The following is a 20706-nucleotide window of genomic DNA, read 5'->3' as shown; positions in this document are numbered from 1 at the left end:
TCGAAGTTCAATTTGCGTAGATCGCGGGTTGTCTCTCATCTCGACGCTCTGTTTGTTTGTTTGTTTGTTCTTTCTCGTTACGAAGCATTATAACGCAATATCTAAGTAACAATTCGGCTCACGGTAAACCAGTTTTGAAATATTTATTGTTTATTCTTTCTCCCAATTTTCAGACAATCTTCATAGGTATGGTTTACATTTCGGTAGACATAATGAGAAAAACCTGTGAGCTCGGGTCATTTAGCCATTCGGTTACGAAAGCAAAACAAAGCTACATAACCTATTCAATCGAGATAAATCACTGCACTGTCACATGGGAGACTCGCGATAGGCACATTGCACGCACAGAAAAGTAAGTAAATAAATACAACGGAACTTATTGACATCGGTATTGTTCGTCCGACCGAAATCAAGATGAGCGATCGTCTTATGACACTGGTCGCTGGCGAGAGTGTGACGTCACGGTCGCCTTGGCAACTCGCAGTGACGGACCGGCTCGCTAGGTGGCTCTGCCGGGCGCGAGAGCTGCCTCGCGGGTAAAAATCAATTTAGTTGGCAGACAGCAAGCGAACGAGCGTGAGGGTGGCATCAAGATGGCCGCGCGACCGAAATAGCGCACCACAGCAGTGTTCTGCGACGCGACATGGCCCCATGGTGTTGGTGAGTGACGTCGAGAGAGGCGCTCGGGACCCGGTGAGCTAGCCAGTCCCTGTCCCCCAGAACATTCCACCACACAGCATGGCCTCGGTCGCCGCTTGGCTGCCCTTCGCCCGGGCGGCGGCCATCGGCTGGGTCCCCATCGCCACCCACCCGCTGCCACCACCCCCGATTCCCAAAGATCGGCGGAAAGCGGACGACGAAAAGCTCCTCATCAACGTTTCGGGACGACGTTTCGAGACATGGCGGAACACCCTGGAGAAATACCCGGACACCCTGCTGGGCTCCAACGAGCGGGAGTTCTTCTACGACGAGGAGTGCAAGGAATACTTCTTCGATCGGGACCCCGACATCTTCCGCCACATCCTCAACTACTACCGCACGGGCAAGCTGCACTACCCCAAGCACGAGTGCTTGACGAGCTACGACGAGGAACTGGCATTCTTCGGCATCCTCCCCGACGTGATCGGCGACTGCTGCTATGAGGACTACCGCGACCGGAAGCGAGAGAACGCGGAGCGCCTCATGGACGACAAGCTCTCCGAGAACGGCGACCAGAACCTGCAGCAGCTGACCAACATCCGGCAGAAGATGTGGAGGGCCTTCGAGAACCCGCACACGTCCACGGCGGCGTTAGTCTTCTACTACGTGACGGGCTTCTTCATCGCCGTGTCCGTGATGGCCAACGTGGTGGAGACCGTGCCCTGCGGCCACCGGCCGGGCAGGGCGGGCACGCTGCCGTGCGGCGAGCGCTACAAGATCGTGTTCTTCTGCTTGGACACGGCCTGCGTCATGATCTTCACGGCCGAGTATCTTCTTCGACTCTTCGCCGCCCCCGACCGCTGCAAGTTCGTCCGCAGTGTCATGAGCATCATCGACGTGGTCGCCATCTTGCCCTACTACATCGGGCTCGGCATCACCGATAACGACGACGTGTCCGGCGCCTTCGTCACGCTCAGGGTGTTCCGCGTGTTCCGAATCTTCAAGTTCTCGAGACACTCCCAGGGCCTGCGGATTCTGGGCTACACTCTCAAGTCCTGCGCCTCCGAGCTCGGCTTCCTCGTCTTCTCGCTCGCCATGGCCATCATCATCTTCGCTACCGTCATGTTCTACGCCGAGAAGAACGTGGAGGAGACCAACTTCACTTCCATTCCAGCCGCTTTCTGGTACACTATCGTGACGATGACGACACTGGGGTAAGTTGCATCCACCAAGCCTGTACAAGTAAATTGGCTCCGACTGTGGGTCCAGGGCACTTGCCGCACGGCAGTATTATACACGGCTCACGGCCGGGGTCACTACGTAATCACTCCTAGAGCTTAATTTCCCGGAAAATACCTGGATTGGGGCCGTGGGTGTTGAGAGGTCGTGTGACCGGGCTTCGTCATTCCCGACGGTCTTTGCAATCTGTATGAGCATGGAATATATGTTTGTTTATCATAACTTATTTGTGAGGTCGTTAAAGGTTTTGTTTTACTTAACGTTATATAGCGTAATGGCACGTTTTGTAACGCAGCAAGCAACACGATTGTCGTATTTTCTCTAGTTATATGCATTTGACGCTTTAGTTTACTGTGAACTAAAGTAATAACAATTCGGGTAGTCTGATTTGCCCGCTAGGTTTGAATGGTTCCATGTAACACAATTGCCAAGTCTTTGTTCCAGTAAGAATCGATGTTCGAATTTACAACATCGACAACTGTTCAGCTTCCAGCCAGACGGAACGTGCTCCCCGCATGTCCAACACGAATTATACTCAAATCTCGCAATAGGCAGTTTTTTTAATTCGTAATTTAAAAGCTCGTCATCGAGAAAGAAAAAAAAAACAAATACCTGCAAGAATACGATTACTGCCATGAAATTACTCTCATACTTCACTACGTGACACAACTCCCAGTGCAACTCCTATCTTATGCTTGTCGAAATGTGTATATTTATTATCCTTTCCTCGTAACGTCAACTTCTGTCCCTTTAAACACTTCGTCTACATATTAATTTCAACGTTACGTACCATAATTCTGTGTAGTTACAGTACAGCGCCTTCCAATAAAGTTACATATTATTGTATCAGCTACTCGGCGTATTCACTTTACAGGATACCACCTATTTCTCATAATTTTACGTTTTAATATATTGTCGTTGCCTACACACTTTCCGTAAGATCAGATTACTTTTTCATAATTACATAGCGAGATATTGACATCGACTACACGCATCCCGTAATAATTATCACTTAACGTCATAACTTGGTTTATTATTCCAGTAAGCTTATTCTGCGATGCTAAATGACCACGTAACAATGAGCATCCCATTTCCACAACCTAATTCAGTGCCAGTTGATAGCTTCACATTGAAATCCCTCTGGTCGGTTCCCGATATTTCTGGACAGAGTGGAAGATGGTCATTTTTACATAGCGCTTGGTTCCCCTCTCACTCTCAGTTCGCATTGGTCAACAATTAGAATATAGTGGTCAAACATTATGAGCGTGGTGGAATGAGATGGCAAAAAGTAGAAACTAAGTAATCGGGGAGAATCAGACCACAGCCATCTTGTCCAGAAAGAACAACTCTCCCTTTAAGTGACATCCGACAGCTGACTGGGCTGCATGTATTCAGTCTGCAGCTGAAGAATCGTGCCATCCATCTCTGTGCTCCATGACAACAAGAAGTCTTATTTTCTGCCCTGCTCATTCCCCATACCACGACCGCGAGTGTCTGTTACCGCGAATCCCATATACCGGTAATGTATGTGTGACGTGATTCCTAACGGATGTTGAAATATAGATTACTGTAACTTCCCCGTTTCGGAGAACGTACTGCCTGGATTTTCATTTCGGGGACATATCGTTGCTGATGTCAAAGATTCGTCTACTGACTGGATATCGTTCTGCCTGGACAGACCCGACCGATGTTAATTTTCTTTTTATCGTTACCAGCATTAGTCCATACTAAGTTTCCACGAAACTCTAAAGCTCATAGTGCTCTTAGTTGTGACCCATATGGCTCTATTTCATGCATTCACGTCCAGGTCTCGTGGCATTGCGATGTAAAACACAAAGTGCTGATTTACAAGTACTTCCAGATTTTGATGTGCAGTCATGGCAGAAGGCGCTGTGGATTAACTATGTTTTATGCATTACTTATTAATCATTTCGACTAAGCTTTCAAAAAGAATCTCTGATTCCAAGTAAGGTAAAATGTAAATTATTCCAGTGAAAGAGTCTAAATCACTTCATACATTTCGTTAAGGATGTGAAAAGGCTTGAAATTTGAAATAATTACAAATATGGAATGTTTTTTTTTTAAATTCTATACTGAATATTGCATTATTTAATATTGGCAGCTTGGTATTTCAGAGGATCAGAGTTCAATTACCAACGTCGAATATTCTGACATGTTATCATACTAGAGAACTGATACCGTACCGATTTGATTATGAAATTTTATGAAGTCGATAATGGTAATAAATTAATATCTATTAAATTTTACTTATATTCAAGATTTTAACATGTCACAGCAGTTTTCTTTCAACTATCTTTCTGTTCAGAATTTAATATCAGCAGATTACATTAACTTATACAGACAGAAAGCTATATCGTTACACATATGAATAGATAAATATAAATTTTATAATATATTTTTACTTGTATGATAAAGAAATAATACTGGGTAAATATATTGTAAAAAAAATCGGAAACGGGCAATCTGACTCTCGATCGAGTCGCTCGAAAGCTCCGGTTACTCAGAGGGCTGTTTTATCGGTGATACGCAGCGCATTTTTCGATATATCGACACATCACACACCATTAACATTATTCACCATATTTAGCAGAAGATATGCAAAGAATTTAAGGTACACTTAGCGGCAAAAAGAATGGGCCGGCCGACAATTTCTAAGTTCCAAAGACATACATTGCGCATGCTCGTCTCGTCAACGCCGTAGTTCACTAGGTAACACATAATTAAAACATTTAAATTTGCTGTATTTCAAGAGGCTAAAATATGTAATAAAATCGAATGGCGGTGTGATTCTAAATACATCAGGGCCCTTGAAGAGTGAAATAATAATAAAATTGATAAATACAAAATCAATCGGAGCGAATATGAACAGGAAAACCAAGTAATATGCCGAACCGATATAAACAGTTACAGTAGCGTAAGTTGTTCCGGCATTGGTATATTGAACAAGTTAGTAGTGGTAGCTCAAGGTTCAAATCTCCCCCAATCTTCTTTTTTTTTTATTACAAATTTGCCATCATATGTGTCTCGCAAAGCTATAATTATGTGGGGATATCTCTTAGAATATGCCCAAACTCTAATAAATAATAAACCTCCCTCTCTCTTTCAAGCAATGCTGCTATCTGTTAATACAACGTTCTGTCTCGTCATTACGCTTGAAGATGGCACAGAAACAATAACTCATTGCCCTGGTTCGCATAGGTTATTCTGCGTATGCTACTCTCCGACAGGACTTCGATTGGAAAAATGTCATTTTCTCCGACCAGGTAATTGTCTCCAATAGCAACGATAGTACTGCCCTAGTTTATTGTATGAATGACCACCGATACGCTTCGCGTGAGGGTCGCGTGTTGGGGGTGGATGTCATACGATGGGGCAGAACTTCTGGAACGCATCCAAGGTCTGTTTACGGCAGAAGTCTACGAACACATTTTGGCAAATGTAATGATCCCTTCCGCCCGAAAACGATATCCAGAAGGAACACTTTTCTTCCAGCGGGATAATCATCCGATACACACCGCCAACCGGATTCAAAGATGGTTTACATGGAGGCGTGATGTCGACCAAGTCGACTGGCCTCCAAATTCACCAGATATGAATCAGTTTCAAAATTTGTGGGCTGCAGTCAAAAGGATCCTACGCTCTAATTGGGAAGAACAACCACCCGTTCGGACACCTGAGAGGAATTGTGGGACAGAGTTCTAGATGCGTGGAAGGAGATGGCCAAGAATTTAGACCTGTTCCATAATCTTGTGGACTCCATGCCGCACAGAATGAGGGCAGTTGTTGACGCAGGTGGTTTGTAGACGAAGTACTAGTCCCCACCACAGCCTTGTTTTGTTAACATATTAAAAAAAAGTTTGTTTTTGTTAATTTAATTATTTATTTGTGTTTGATATGCGTCCGCTTTTTAGGATGTGAAACAAGTATTTTTTGTTTATACAGACCAGGTCTCACCTATTAATAGCCCACAGGTGATGGGCAATAATATTTTTACAAGGCAGGCATAACGAAGTTTTTAACAAATGCCATTTCACATTTAAAGTAATAAATTAAGTAAAAGTTAAAATAATAAAAAAATCATTTTACTATACCAGGAGGCGAACTCACAACCTCTGGTACGGATGTCAGACTTATTACCACTGGGCCACACACTGCTCGTAAGGTTTAATACATTATAGACGGGTGACTTTCAATGAAGAGACACCACAGCAATGCCTTGCAGTGGGTTACGTTTACACGAGTGAACCGCGCGATAGAACTTAGCATTTCTATCGACCAAGTGTCGGCCCATTCTTTTTGCCGCTAAGTGTACATGAGAAAGAAGGGATATTTTGGGAAATTTTCCAAGTGTTGTCCAATTGCATCCAAATTTTCATCAGTGAACACAGTACGTTGTCTTCTGCGTTTCTTCTCTGTAACACTTCTTTCTCGCGAAGTATATTCTCAAGGCCTGGATCGTTTTACGGCTTAGAACTTTATCAAACTGGAACGATTTACTGAACGACCCGAATTGAACACATAATTACCGTACATAACCACTCTGCAAGCTAAAATTGAATAATGATCACATGTGTACACTCCACAAAATAATCAGCACGGCGCACAGTGATCCTTTCACGCTATCTGGCCGCGCAAAATTCGATTCAGTATATTAAAATAACAATTTGTACATATGTTAAGCATTTTCCGTATCCATATCGACATGATTCGAATTCAATTTATGCTTAATATTAACTCAATCACAGACATATAGGTATTCTATAGGTAATAACACTGTAGGACTTCAGGTCTTCATCACTGCCTGTATGAAATATATAAGCAAAATACATGGAAGAAATCAGTTACATTATAATTTTTATTTTCATTGCACTCTTAACTTCACACTTGACATAATATTTCAATAAAAACACTACATGGTTTCCTTTATGTTAATCAAATAAGATATTTCACTACAATCAGTAAGTACATTTTCTTTCCGTACAGAAAGTAGTGGGTGCCTCAAATTTTAACAAAACATGTAATACATTAAAACTAGATACACGTGAGTGTATTCCTACATGTTCTCTATATTTATATTTTCACAGTAATAATTACACCTCTACAGTTGCAGTGAGGAGCGTGCCATTCCTGCAGCTACGTGCTACTTATGTGGTCCTTCTAAGGAGGGTGGTATTGTAATCAAACATTCATTTTGAGGGATGTACTACACATTTATCACTTCAGTGTTTTCTATTATTAGATAATTTTTTATTGTACTGTAAATTGTGAGGAAAATGTTACAAGTATAAAATAATGGGGAAGATGACATGACGTGCACTAATAATGAACAGTTGTCACTACTAATTTTTCCTTTAATGTAATTCAGTGTTAAAAGTGTTTTCAATAATATTTAGTTCTCAGTGCTGCTGTAAGCTTCAGATTACGTTCCTGAAGCGAGCGCGGGGTCTTGATAAACAAAGAATATTATGTACAGGTCCACTTCTCTTTCGCTCTTTCTTTGTGAGACTGCTTATTACACGATCTGACGACACCAAAAGCATATTCAGCATTAGATGACAAGCCTATTATGGGAACTTGTTCTATATTTTGTTCATATAAAATAAATTTATCTCAAGCCACTTCTTTTTGTGTCTGGAATTTACTCGGTTTTCGGTGACAAGCAAGGAAAATTAACAATCTTAACAGTATCTTAAAAATGGATTATCTGTAAGTTTTCAAATCATTATTTTACAGTAAACAGTTAAATAGTTCATCACTTCTTTCTGCTTTGTCATCTGTATGGCGCCAAACATGAAAAAGATCGTTCGCGATACCTCTTCTGAGAGTACTAAAACCTGAAAAAGAGGCAAAGTAGCAAAATGTAGCAGCTAGTTTTTATAAAGGAGAAATAATGAGGTATTAGCTTTAGTTTTCTGAAAATATTTTGACCAATCGTTGACAATTTTAGATTTCCGGGTGTAAAAATATTCAAAACTAGAAGTTAAAATAGCAATAACTTCTCAATTTTCAAGCAAATTTCACTTTAAAGTAGTACGTTGAGTGGGATTTTTAAAATATCACAAACATGGCACATACTTTGGTCTCCCATATCCACCAGTAACAGATGAAAGTCGTCGGAAAAAAACACGTCCTTTCAAGCACAGTTGTCGAACATAAATTATGACATGAGCTTGGCTTCAGGCCGGGACGCGATAAGAAACACTTCTTTTACAACACAAGGGCTGCACAAATAAGCATAACTATAACAAATCTGGTATCCTTGGATATTATAGTAATTAAAAACTTCATAAAACATGAAAATATGTGATACTCAATTGTTGTATTTTGCGCGCCAGATAGCGAAAAAGGATCACTGTGCGGCGCGTGAGTGATCGTAAGCGTTCTCTCCCACTGCACACCAATGAACTGGAACTTGAACAGTGTTTGGTCACATTTAACACAAGTCACGACTCTGGAAAGGAGCGGACTTTCGTGTCTCTTATGTAACATAGTGCAAGTACAGTAGGCCTATATTGTATATACCTGTGAACAATGTTTTGACTAATGATTGATATACCTGTGTATATCATTATGTACAGGCTGCTTCATAGTACCCGTATCACTCATTTTTCTCGAAAAATACATGACACTGTGTTCGTAGAAAAAAAGTTACCAATACCTATACAAAGAATGGATTGGTGGTAGTTCATTTTCTGGGACAAACCGGAGGTAGAGGCAACCGGTGTCAAATTTTAATTTTCGAATGAGAACCTAGGTTATGTAAGGTATCTTTGGGTAGGACTTTTAAGAAAAAACAACTTTCACTAAAACTTTTTTGTAACTCATTTTTTTATTTACATTCAAGGAAAACAAAAAAAGTAAATATCGGATCTCAGTTATTGTGATATTGGGAACACTCATTCTCACACATTATTCATAAGTGCTGAAAATGTCCACCACCCTGTGCTAAACAATGCTGTGATCTCTTTCTTACGTCCTGGGCTGCTCGGAAGACTTCAGGACTGCTGAGAGATCCACAGACTGCTCTTATTCTTTCTTTCATATCTTCACTTGTTTTCTTAGCGCACCTGGTGGACGATTTTTAATGCGACCCCACAAAAAGAAATCATTTGCAGATAAGTCAGGAGATAGGGGCGGCCAAAATTGACCTTCTAGTTCAATCTACCGTCCGGGAATTAGCTGCTTGTCTCACAATACCACCTTTTCGAAGGGAAAATGCTGTTTTCAGTAACATAATACAATTTACAACAAAGTACTCACTAGAATGAAATTTATATACGTACCTCATTTCTTAGGAAAGCTTTATACATGGTCTCACTGTGTAAGAGCTAGGCTAATTTTAGACACTGCAGTTTCTTGCTGAAAATCCGGAAGTTGATCACTGTTCTTACAGTTTCTTTGCAAACCTTAAGACCTTTTCTCTTCAAATAGAGAACTTGAACCATTTCCTCCACATAGGATATTCTCACCAGAGTCCTGCAGGCTGGCCCACCGCTCAGCACTGCCAGTCCTGATGCGTAAGCAGTCCAGCCCAACCAAGACCAACACTGCTTGACGCGGCCGCTTCCTAGCCCATCGCAATGTGCTTCGCAGCCCAACTTACCCACCGCACTCCTCACCACTCGTCTCAGCACTGCACTGACCTCATCCCACCAGTTGATTGCATTCTACTGCTTTCCTACTTTCCGCATTCGTTGTGCTTTCGCTTGGCGTGTGGCATGAGCATACCGGACACATTACAAAATTTAATTATTTTCCACTCTTGTCGAACACTGATTAAAACACTATAAAATATATATTATACAATATATGACAGTGTAATGAATTTTCTTTTATAAAAGTTCCTTTGATAAAAGATCTGTTATAAAATATAAGTGCAGCTTGTTATCTTTAATAAAAGATTTCTATATCTTGAAACAAATATGGCGGAACGCAAATGTAACTGGACTGTTGCTGCTACAAAAATTGTGATGTCGGAGTTTGAAGGAAATGAAATGTTGTAAATAAATAATTTTATAATATAATATTAATATTATATGGGCGAATCCAGAAATGCATATAGAGCGTTAGTTGGGAGGGCGGAGGGAAAAAGACCTTTGGGGAGGCCGAGACGTAGATGGGAGGATAATATTAAAATGGATTTGAGGGAGGTGGGATATGCTGATAGAGACTGGATTAATCTTGCACATGATAGGGTCCGATGGTGGAGTTATCTGAGGGCTGCAATGAACTTGCGGGTTCGTTAAAAGCCATTTTTAAGTAATATTTTATAATAATTTGTATAACTTTTCAAGTCGTTTCATTGTAGCTCTTTCAATAATTTCTGATGTATACCTCTCTTATCACGTCTTGCAATCCATGGTTTAACCCCTGACCACATATTTGTATTGTAATCCGGAGTTTAACCCAAAGGCGTTTCTTTTTCAGTAACATGCTTATTATAATAATTGAACTAATTGTAGCTAAACAAGCATAATACTGTTCTATATTCATGATGTTATAAACTTAACGCGTAAATATTAGTATAAACATCATAAACTTAAGGCGCAAATATCAGTATCGACAGATTCACGGAACACATGTTCATTATTGCGGAACAAGTGTTAGGAGAGATTTGTTCCTAATTTTAGGTTATGTTTGATCAAATCTTTTTATAAAAATGTTATGTAGTGTAATATACCCCAAATCCTATCTTTTATCAAAGATCTTTGATAAAATATGTTATCATAATATTCTTTGTCAAATAACTGTGATAGTGTGATAGGAGCCTCACAGAGACTGTATTTCCTTTGCGGTGCACCATTATTTGAACTCATCTTGAAAAACAGAAATCAAAAACGAAAACGTTTGAAACAGTAGTTGATCGTTGATCGAATCGCACACGCAAGCACAAACCCGCGCCAACTCAATTCATAAGTAACTGACAGAAGCGGAAACTTGGGCTCGATGCTTTGATACAAACAAGTCCACCGCACTAAACCGCACCACAAGCAGACCGCCGCGACCCGTGCGGTGATGCAGGGTGACGTCTCGGGCTAGTTCCGTGCGACACTGTGTAGCCCAGTGCGGTGAAGTGCTGAAGCAGCCCATGAGCTGGGCCATTGTGCAGCTCTCTGATACTGACACAAGAAGAGTAAAAGTAGAAGCTGATGATACAAATAATGTAATAAAAGGTGTTAAATAAAGCTGAGTTGTGTCCACCGCTGTGGAGTAACAGTTAGCATGCCTGACCGTGCAACGAGCGGGCCCGGGTTCAAATCCTGGTTGGAGTAAGTCACCTGGTTGACGTTTTTGCCGGGTTTTCACTTTACTCCTTAGGAGCAAATGCTGGGTAATTTTCGGCGCTGGACTTCGACTTCATTTTGCTGGCATTATCACCTTCATTTTACTCAGACCCCAGATAACTATCGCAGTTGATTGTGCCGTAAAATAAACCAATTAAAATGAGTGGTAAGGGGATTACTTATTTTTACATTGATTTGTGATGGAGCTTTCGCAAGTAATCCCTGAAATATTCCGGAGCTGCTGTTGGAAGTGCCGCTCGTGATGGTCTTTTGATTTAGTTCTTCAGTCTGAAGAGTTCAGGCAGCTGAGTTTGAAAATATTTAGGCATTACACTGTATTTCAAGGCACGTAAATTAGTCAAATGATATACTACGTTTTCCGAAAGTTCACTTGATATAATATCCTCTCGTATTTCATTTTCAAAAGGCCCATTCGCAATCACATTATATTATTCTGTCTGATAAGCAGAGAATCCCTTCATAGATTGTCGGAAACTGTGTTGCTATTGACTTTTTCGCTAAAATATTTTCGCGAGTTTTATTTGGAAGTAAATTTTGAGGAATGTTTCTGAGAATATGTATTCCATTTTTTCTCAACTCGATTATGTATGTGAGAACTTCTGAATCCATGAGCTATGTTAAAATTTCCGCTCTCTGTCAGTGGCATTACGGATTTAGGTATATCAAAATCTGTTAAATCTCATATTTTCTTCGAACAACTTTTATTGTAATACTCGTACATATTGTATTCTGTTTCTACTCCGTTATATTCCGTTCTGATCTACTGAATTTCCTTTTGTGCCATGTTTTATTTACGTCTGTTGCCTCCTAACCCCTTTCTATTTAGCGTTATTCTAATTATTTCTGCCAAATTCTACTCTGTTAATTACATTTTATTTCCTTACGTCCTATTCTATTTATGTCTATTCTATTCCATTCCTATGTGTCTTATTCTACTTCTGTTCATTCTATTGTTCTGTCCTATTCCATCCTATTCTACTCTGTCTATTCTGTTACATTCCCTTCTATCCTATTCTAGTTACACCTATTCTTTTCTATTTCTTTCTGTCCTATTGTACTTCTGTTCATTCTATTGTTCTGTCCTATTCCATCCTATTCTACTCTGTCTATTCTGTTACATTCCCTTCTATCCTATAACAGTTACACCTATTCTTTTCTATTTCTTTCTGTCCTATTCTACTTCTGTCAATTCTATTCTATTCATTTCTCTCCTATTCTGCTTCTGTCCATTCTATTCTATTAATTTCTCTCCTATTCTGCTTCTGTCCATTCTATTCTATTAATTTCTCTCCTATTCTGCTTCTGTCTATTCTATTCTATTAATTTCTCTCCTATTCTGCTTCTGTCCATTCTATTCTATTAATTTCTCTCCTATTCTGCTTCTGTCCATTCTATTCTATTAATTTCTCTCCTTTTCTGCTTCTGTCCATTCTATTCTATTAATTTCTCTCCTATTCTGCTTCTGTCAATTCTATTCTATTAATTTCTCTCCTATTCTGCTTCTGTCCATTCTATTCTATTAATTTCTCTCCTATTCTGCTTCTGTCCATTCTATTCTATTCATTTCTCTCCTATTCTGCTTCTGTCCATTCTATTCTATTAATTTCTCTCCTATTCTACTTCTGTCCATTCTATTCTATTCATTTCTCTCCTATTCTGCTTCTGTCCATTCTATTCTATTAATTTCTCTCCTATTCTGCTTCTGTCCATTCTATTCTATTAATTTCTCTCCTATTCTACTTCTGTCCATTCTATTCTATTCATTTCTCTCCTATTCTGCTTCTGTCCATTCTATTCTATTAATTTCTCTCCTATTCTGCTTCTGTCCATTCTATTCTATTCATTTCTCTCCTATTCTGCTTCTGTCCATTCTATTCTATTAATTTCTCTCCTATTCTGTTTCTGTCCATTCTATTCTATTCATTTCTCTCCTATTCTGCTTCTGTCCATTCTATTCTATTCATTTTCCTCCTATTCTACTTCTGTCCATTCTATTCCATTCATTTCTCTCCTATTCTGCTTCTGTCCATTCTATTCTATTAATTTCTCTCCTATTCTGTGTCTGTCCATTCTATTCTATTCATTTCTCTCCTATTCTGCTTCTGTCCATTCTATTCTATTAATTTTCCTCCTATTCTACTTCTGTCCATTCTATTCCATTCATTTCTCTCCTATTCTGCTTCTGTCCATTCTATTCTATTAATTTCTCTCCTATTCTGCTTCTGTCCATTCTATTCTATTCATTTCTCTCCTATTCTGCTTCTGCCATTCTATTCTATTCATTTCTCTCCTATTCTACTTCTGTCAATTCTATTCTATTAATTTCTCTCCTATTCTGCTTCTGTCCATTCTATTCTATTCATTTCTTTCCTCTTCTGCTTCTGTCCATTCTATTCTATTAATTTCTCTCCTATTCTACTTCTGTCCATTCTATTCTATTAATTTCTCTCCTATTCTGCTTCTGTCAATTCTATTCTATTAATTTCTCTCCTATTCTGCTTCTGTCCATTCTATTCTATTCATTTCTCTCCTCTTCTGCTTCTGTCCATTCTATTCTATTAATTTCTCTCCTATTCTGCTTCTGTCCATTCTATTCTATTCATTTCTCTCCTATTCTGCTTCTGTCCATTCTATTCTATTCATTTCTCTCCTATTCTACTTCTGTCAATTCTATTCTATTAATTTCTCTCCTGTTCTGCTTCTGTCCATTCTATTATATTCATTTCTCTCCTCTTCTACTTCTGTCAATTCTATTCTATTAATTTCTCTCCTATTATGCTTCTGTCCATTCTATTCTATTCATTTCTCTCCTACTCTGCTTCTGTCCATTCTATTCTATTCACTTCTCTCCTATTCTGCTTCTGTCCATTCTATTCTATTAATTTCTCTCCTTTTCTGCTTCTGTCCATTCTATTCTATTCATTTCTCTCCTATTCTATTTGTGTCAATTCTATTCTATTAATTTCTCTCCTATTCTGCTTCTGTCCATTCTATTCTATTAATTTCTCTCCTTTTCTGCTTCTGTCCATTCTATTCTATTCATTTCTCTCCTATTCTACTTCTGTCAATTCTATTCTATTAATTTTTCTTCTATTCTGGTTCTGTCAATTCTATTCTATTAATTTCTCTCGTATTCTGCTTCTGTCCATTCTATTCTATTCATTTCTCTCCTATTCTACTTCTGTCAATTCTATTCTATTAATTTCTCTCCTATTCTGCTTCTGTCCATTCTATTCTATTAATTTCTCTCCTATTCTGCTTCTGTCCATTCTATTCTATTCATTTCTCTCCTTTTCTGCTTCTGTCCATTCTATTCTATTCATTTTTCTCCTTTTCTGCTTCTGTCCATTCTATTCTATTCATTTATCTCCTATTCTACTCCGCCCGTTCTATTATATTCTCTTATGTCTTATTCTAGTTATGCTTCTTCTGTTCTTTTCTGTCCTATTTTACTTTTGCTCATTCTGTTCCTTTCTGTCCTCCTCTACTTTTGTCCATGCTATTCAATTACTTTCTTTTCTGTTCTATTTCTGTACATTCTATTCTATTACTCTGTCCTATTCAACTTCTTTCCGTTCTATTCCTTTCTGTCCTATTCTACATCTTTCCATTCTTTTGTATTCATTTCTGTTCTATTTTACTTCTTTCCATTCTTTTTTATTCATTTTTGTTCTATTTTACTTCTTTCCATTCTCTTCATTTCTGTACTGCTTCACTTCTTTCCGTTCTATTCTATTCTGGGACCTTTATGTCCCATTAGACTTTCTTTCCATTCTATTTCTTTTTGTTATATTCTACTTATTGTATTTTCATTCTATTTCTGTATATACTATTCTGTTCCATTCGTCTCTCTCCTGTTCTAATTCTTTTCATATGACTATTTTGCTTCACTTGTACATCACTTTTACCCATTCTATTAATTTGCGTTTCACTCCATTTCATTCCTGTCCCTTTAAACCCTTTCACATCGATTTTGCTCGCCGTTTCGTGCGCTTGCCAGCCAAGACAGTCCCACTGTGTGTTCGCCTGTCAACATGAGATATGAGCTTCAGCCAAGATTCCTGGGATTGCAAGCGTCAAGAGCCATGTTATGTATTCCGGGACCGTATTAAAACCTCGATGCTTGATTCGTCTCTTTTATTACAGACACTGTGAATTCGATTGCCTGTTATATAAAATCATTTATCTGAGTGCTATGATTCTCCACTATCTACAACCGTTCTAAGAGTTCACTAGTTTGACTACCGCGCTCTGACATAAGGGCAGTAGTCGGCATTTCATACCTTCAGCCGTCCTACAGTGATCGTAGCAAACTAACTCATTCACTCCGTAAACTACTCCCGCCGGTGCAGGTGAACTAGAGGGTGGGAGTATTTCAACAGTTCAAGCCTTGAAATATCTAATGTTCGCTTTTAATCGGACTATTACACGTTCACTATATCATACTATTAATGACCAAAAAACGGTACGTATTTCAAGCAATTATGACTGCTTATCCTACAATTTGTATCATCTCTCTAGCATCAATTTTTATCACCTTCCTAGTATTTGTTTTTTAACACCTACCTAGGATTTCTTTGTTTGCCAACAGTGTACATTCAATAAATGTATCTTTTAAAATGATTTATGTTTACTTCATCATCCTTAATTAAAACTTTTCTATAATTTATCTTGTTTATATTATTTAGGTTACGTTAGAGCTTCTGCTGTATGAGACTGGATAGTCACGTATCAGAGATTGTTTAATATATATTGATAATCGAAGTGGAATGCAACTGTTTTAATAAAAATGAAACTGAATCAACAAAGCCTTCTTGACTAGCAATCGTCCATAGAGTCCAGTGAAGATTGTATAGTTGGCACAACTGATAACAAGAGAACAGCTGATAATAACACATTATTGCCATGTAACGGAATATTTGTAATGACGAGATGGTATAATAATACATTTTCAGGACAGTTTAGTATTTTAGTAAGTCGGTTAATATTTTTTTATTGTATTATGGTGAACGGGTGAAGAGTTCGGAGCAGAAGAAGATATCAGATGATAGACGACATTAAGATATATGGATCATATGAGGAGGCAAAGAGGAAGGCAGAAAATAAGAAAGATTGGAGAAAGCTGGGTTTTCAGTGAAAGACCTGCCCTTGGGCAGAACACTGAAAGAATGGAGAGTACTTTATTTCTTGTAATCTTCATATATTTCTTCTAATCGTGTAATAGTCAGTTAAATCTCACTCGAGTTCTGATTTTCTGTAGATAAATCAAAATCTCTATTGAGATTATTGTTGATAATTACTCAAAATGAATAATATTATGTATTCATTTATTATAACTAAATTATTTAATATTTAAAGGAGTTAAATAGGGCCTACACTTGAATAAATCAATATTTAAGTGATAAATAAGATGAGAGCAAAGCAATGGTGTCCCTTTAAGAATTAAGGAATTAGTAGAATTCCAGAATTGTTGTGTGGTTGTTCTAATGCCGGAAAATCAAGAATAGTTTAATTCTAAAATTCCTTTCATAAATATATAAACATTGTAACAGTTCAGCCTAAAATTTAAAAATTTTCGTGACCGAATGCAAATTGCGGACTGTAATTATGTCAACTGAGGGAATAAAATTTTCTTTAGTAAAAGTATATCTACAGATGCGGAATTAAAAATTGGAGCGAGCCTTCATGGGGGGTCAACGTGCATATAGGCAAAAATTTCGCACGACTCTCCACAAGTAGCATATATATACAGGGGCTCTTGTTTACTGCAAATGCGCAGTCTGTTGTAAGCTAAACTTATACAATAAGTAAGCTCCAAATTTTATTTCCGTATCTGTACATAGGGCGATTCTGAACTACCTGCTCATGCGCAGTAGCTCAATGTGATTTTCAGTAAGACTAGAACAGAATTCCAACAGATTCTGAACTATCAGTTACGGTACCTGTTCCAGCGCGCTTCAGAACTCGTTCGGCACGAGTGAAATTGGTTACCGATTATGAGCAGGAACTGGGGATTCTGAACTGCTGACGCATGCGCAGATGGTTTAATCTGAAGTTGCTTAGAGGCTAGGCAGATAAAAATAAAAAAAAAATATTTCATCATGATTGATTTGGAAGGTGATAGTGATGTATTTTATGAAGAATTAATTTCGGAAGATGAATATAATTTTATATGAGAATAAATCCCGAAGGCGTGAAAGAAGAGTTCAAGAAACGTTCCAACAACGTAAAATCCGGAACTAGTTCTGACAACGTACACATCTGGCGCATGCGTCGAAAGAAGTTCAGTATTAGTTCGGAACGCGTTCTGAATTGCTTGGTGGAACAAATCTCTTAGTTTTTATTCCTTCTCAGCATATATATGTAATATTTAAATAGAAAAGCGAAGGGAATATCTCGTCAATATATGACCGAAAACGGCGGTCGAAAATAGCATGCGCAATGTGGTATTCTTTGACTTAGAAAAAAAAAAGAATTCGGGTCGCTCAACTATTATGTCCCTCATTGTACAGATACGGAATTAATCCACCTGTGTGTAGGTAACAATTGCTCACGACTGTTCACAAGTAACACATGTTTACTGCACATGAGCAGTGTGTTGTAAGCGAAACTTAAAAAGCAAGGGAACTCCAAATTTTATTTCCATATTCGTACATTGCATGTACATGTACCATGTCTCTAGTTGTGTGGTTTCTCTCTCACCCGTGCGAGGCGTGGCTTCTCGTGCGTACATTTTGTTCATTAATTCTCTTCCTCATTATAAGAAGTAGATACAGCAATGTTCCCTTCATTCGTGTTGTTTTTGTTTTGGACATGCCATCTGTCCTGACTGTTCAGTGATTTCTCTTCGGCTAGTAGATGGATGATGTTCTCATCCGGTGTGGGAGATTCGATTTATTTAATGTCACCTTTTTTTTGTAAAAATGAACGCCTATGTAAAACCAACATACAATGGCGAATTCCCCCAAAACAAATCCGAATATTTTCTTCAGTTTACATAGAATAAAAGGAGAGATGAAGCGGTTCTTTTCATACCAAAGGTAAATTGCTTTGTAGAGGATTAAAGTTAAACTTTGTTATGTTACATCATATCCCACCTCCCTCAAATCCATTTTAATATTATCCTCCCATCTACGTCTCGGCCTCCCTAAAGGTCTTTTTCCCTTCGCCCTCCCAACTAACGCTCTATATGCATTTCTGGATTCGCACATATAACATTAATATTATATTATAAAATGATTTATTTACATTTCATTTCCTTCATACTCCGAGATCAGAATTTTTGTAGTAACAACAGCCCAGTTATATTTGCGTTCCGCCATATTTGTTTCAAGGTATAGAAATCTTTTATTAAAGATAACAAGCTGCACTTACATTTTATAAGAGATCTTTTATCAAAGGAACTTTTATAAAAGAAAACTCATTACACTGTCATATATTGTATAATATATATTTTATAAAAACATATTTGCCAAAAAACTTTGATAGTGTGATAGCAGCCCGGAAAACTTCATCACAGACACGGCAGTGAAGGCATACATTCTAAAACACAATCTCTCTAGAGAAAAAGTAGTGAAGGAGAAAATCGCTGCTAGAGTGTTTAAAACAGAGTCGGATGGAAATTTAAAAAAAGTACCATGGGGACAGTTTTTAAATCTGTGTTCGACAACAGTGGAAAATAATTAAATTTTGTAATGTGTCCGGTATGCTCATGCCACACGCCAAGCGAAAGCACAACCAATGCGGAAAGTAGGAAAGCAGTAGAATGCAATCAACTGGTGGGATGACGTCAGTGCAGTGCTGAGACGAGTGGTGAGGAGTGCGGTGGGCTAAGGTGGGCTGAGAAGCACATTGCGATGGGCTAGGAAGCGGCCGCGTCAAGCAGTGTTGGTCTTGGTTGGGCTGGGCTGCTTACGCATTAGGACTGGCAGTGCTGAGCGGTGGGCCAGCCTGCAGGACTCTGGTGAGAATATCCTATGTGGAGGAAATGGTTTAAGTTCTCTATTTGAAAAGAAAAGGTCTTAAGGTTTGCAAAGAAACTGTAAGGTTTTAGAACAGTGATCAACTTCCGGAATCTCAGCAAGAAACTGCAGTGTATAAAAATAGCCTAGCTCTTACACAGTCAGACCAGGTATAAAGTTATACTTCAAGTAAAGAAACTTAAAATGAAGTGTGTCAGAAACTAATGTGTGACATCTTAGACCTGTAACAAAAGTGTAATGCGTGACGAAGGAGGATGTGACGAAAGTGTAAAGTGTGACGTAACGTACCTATGTAAAAAAAAGTGTGACAAAAACATCTAAACCCGTTCAAAATAGGAAATATTTCCATTTTAACACGAAATATGGAATTTGAGGTTAAAAAAATTAATTGGGTTCTTGATTCGAGGGATATTTACATTCGAAAAATAATTGGATACATATGGTTAAATAAGTGTGAAATTTACCCTGTAATGTACTGTGATCACTTCGAGCCTTCCATCGCACCTTACAAACCCTAACTAAATTTGTATTTGCACACAGTTAAAGGGAATGCGCTTTGGTTCGAGTTCTCATGGGGGAAGAAATTTTCTCATGAAATTTCTGCCAATGTCTGGGACCGGTGCCCACCCAGTATCGTGATGCACTTGGGGAGCTACGATAGGTAGTGAAAATCCAGTTTCGCAAACCAGTTATAACGGCTGGGGAGGATAATCGTGCTAACCACACGATACCTCCATTCTGGTTGGATGATCGTCCACCTCTGCCCGGGGATGTGGACGTGAGGCCAGCAGCCGGCTGGTCGGCCTTGGCCCTGCAGAGGCCTGTAGCGCCATGATTTACTTACTCTCACACAGTTGAAAGTGTAAACGTGACAGCACTCAGCAGAGGAAGGATGAATGATGGTTTACCCTTGAGTTACTTTTTAATATGTCTCATGGAAGTAGGGGACGCGCTGGAGGGAACCATACCCCCCATTCCTGCTTTTGGAAGTTTATATCCTTGGCATGGCTTTAGATTTGCGGCATGTGAATAAGACCTGAATAATCTCCCCAGTTGAAAGCGAAGTTAAATAAACTACCATCGCATCCAGGAGAACAGTAACTATTACGAGTCCTAGCAACGCCACTTGTGTAGTTTCGATAAATTGAAGAAAATCCTTAGAGGAGCGTAATTTTGCGTGTATATAGCCTATGCTGTATATGCATATTTCTTCTTCAGAGTGAGTTGCGTAGAAATATTGAATAAAACATGTACGTATTTCCGTCAATATTTTTGTAACGCATACAGTTATTCCATGTCCACGTCGTACGAATTTTTAGTGAAACGTAAGAGAAATTTCTAACCGATTCATATTGAATTCATATTGGATTTACTTGTAAATTGAGATATTTCACGCAACTGATATGCATTTATACAACATAAATGATCAATTGATCAATTATTTTATTAATATAGGCCTAGAACAATAATCGGTATAATGTGGGCCTATTAATAAAATGTAATTTTCCACACTTTTAGAA

The 20706-nt window shown here is 38.7% G+C and overlaps 1 protein-coding gene across 5 annotated transcripts in view; it reads left to right on the top strand.

Moving 5' to 3' along the window:
* The first annotated feature begins 547 nt into the window (after nt 1-547).
* Nucleotides 548-20706, top strand: part of Shal (Potassium voltage-gated channel protein Shal) — a 270375-nt gene continuing 250216 nt past the window's right edge. For 4 of the 5 annotated variants that reach the window (XM_069836762.1, XM_069836760.1, XM_069836758.1 and 1 more), the window contains exon 1: nt 557-1853. In XM_069836762.1, the coding sequence (XP_069692863.1) occupies nt 739-1853 (1115 nt within the window). In that variant the 5' untranslated portion in view covers nt 557-738. Of the gene's footprint in view, nt 1854-20706 lie in introns of all 5 variants that reach the window. The other variant, XM_069836761.1, reaches the window with a different exon arrangement.

The sequence above is a fragment of the Periplaneta americana genome, chromosome 10 (genome assembly GCF_040183065.1).
Source record: "Periplaneta americana isolate PAMFEO1 chromosome 10, P.americana_PAMFEO1_priV1, whole genome shotgun sequence".
Classification (NCBI taxonomy): Eukaryota; Metazoa; Arthropoda; class Insecta; order Blattodea; family Blattidae; genus Periplaneta; species Periplaneta americana.
Note: the sequence above shows the minus strand (reverse complement) of the source record. Positions and strands in the feature narration are given on the sequence as shown.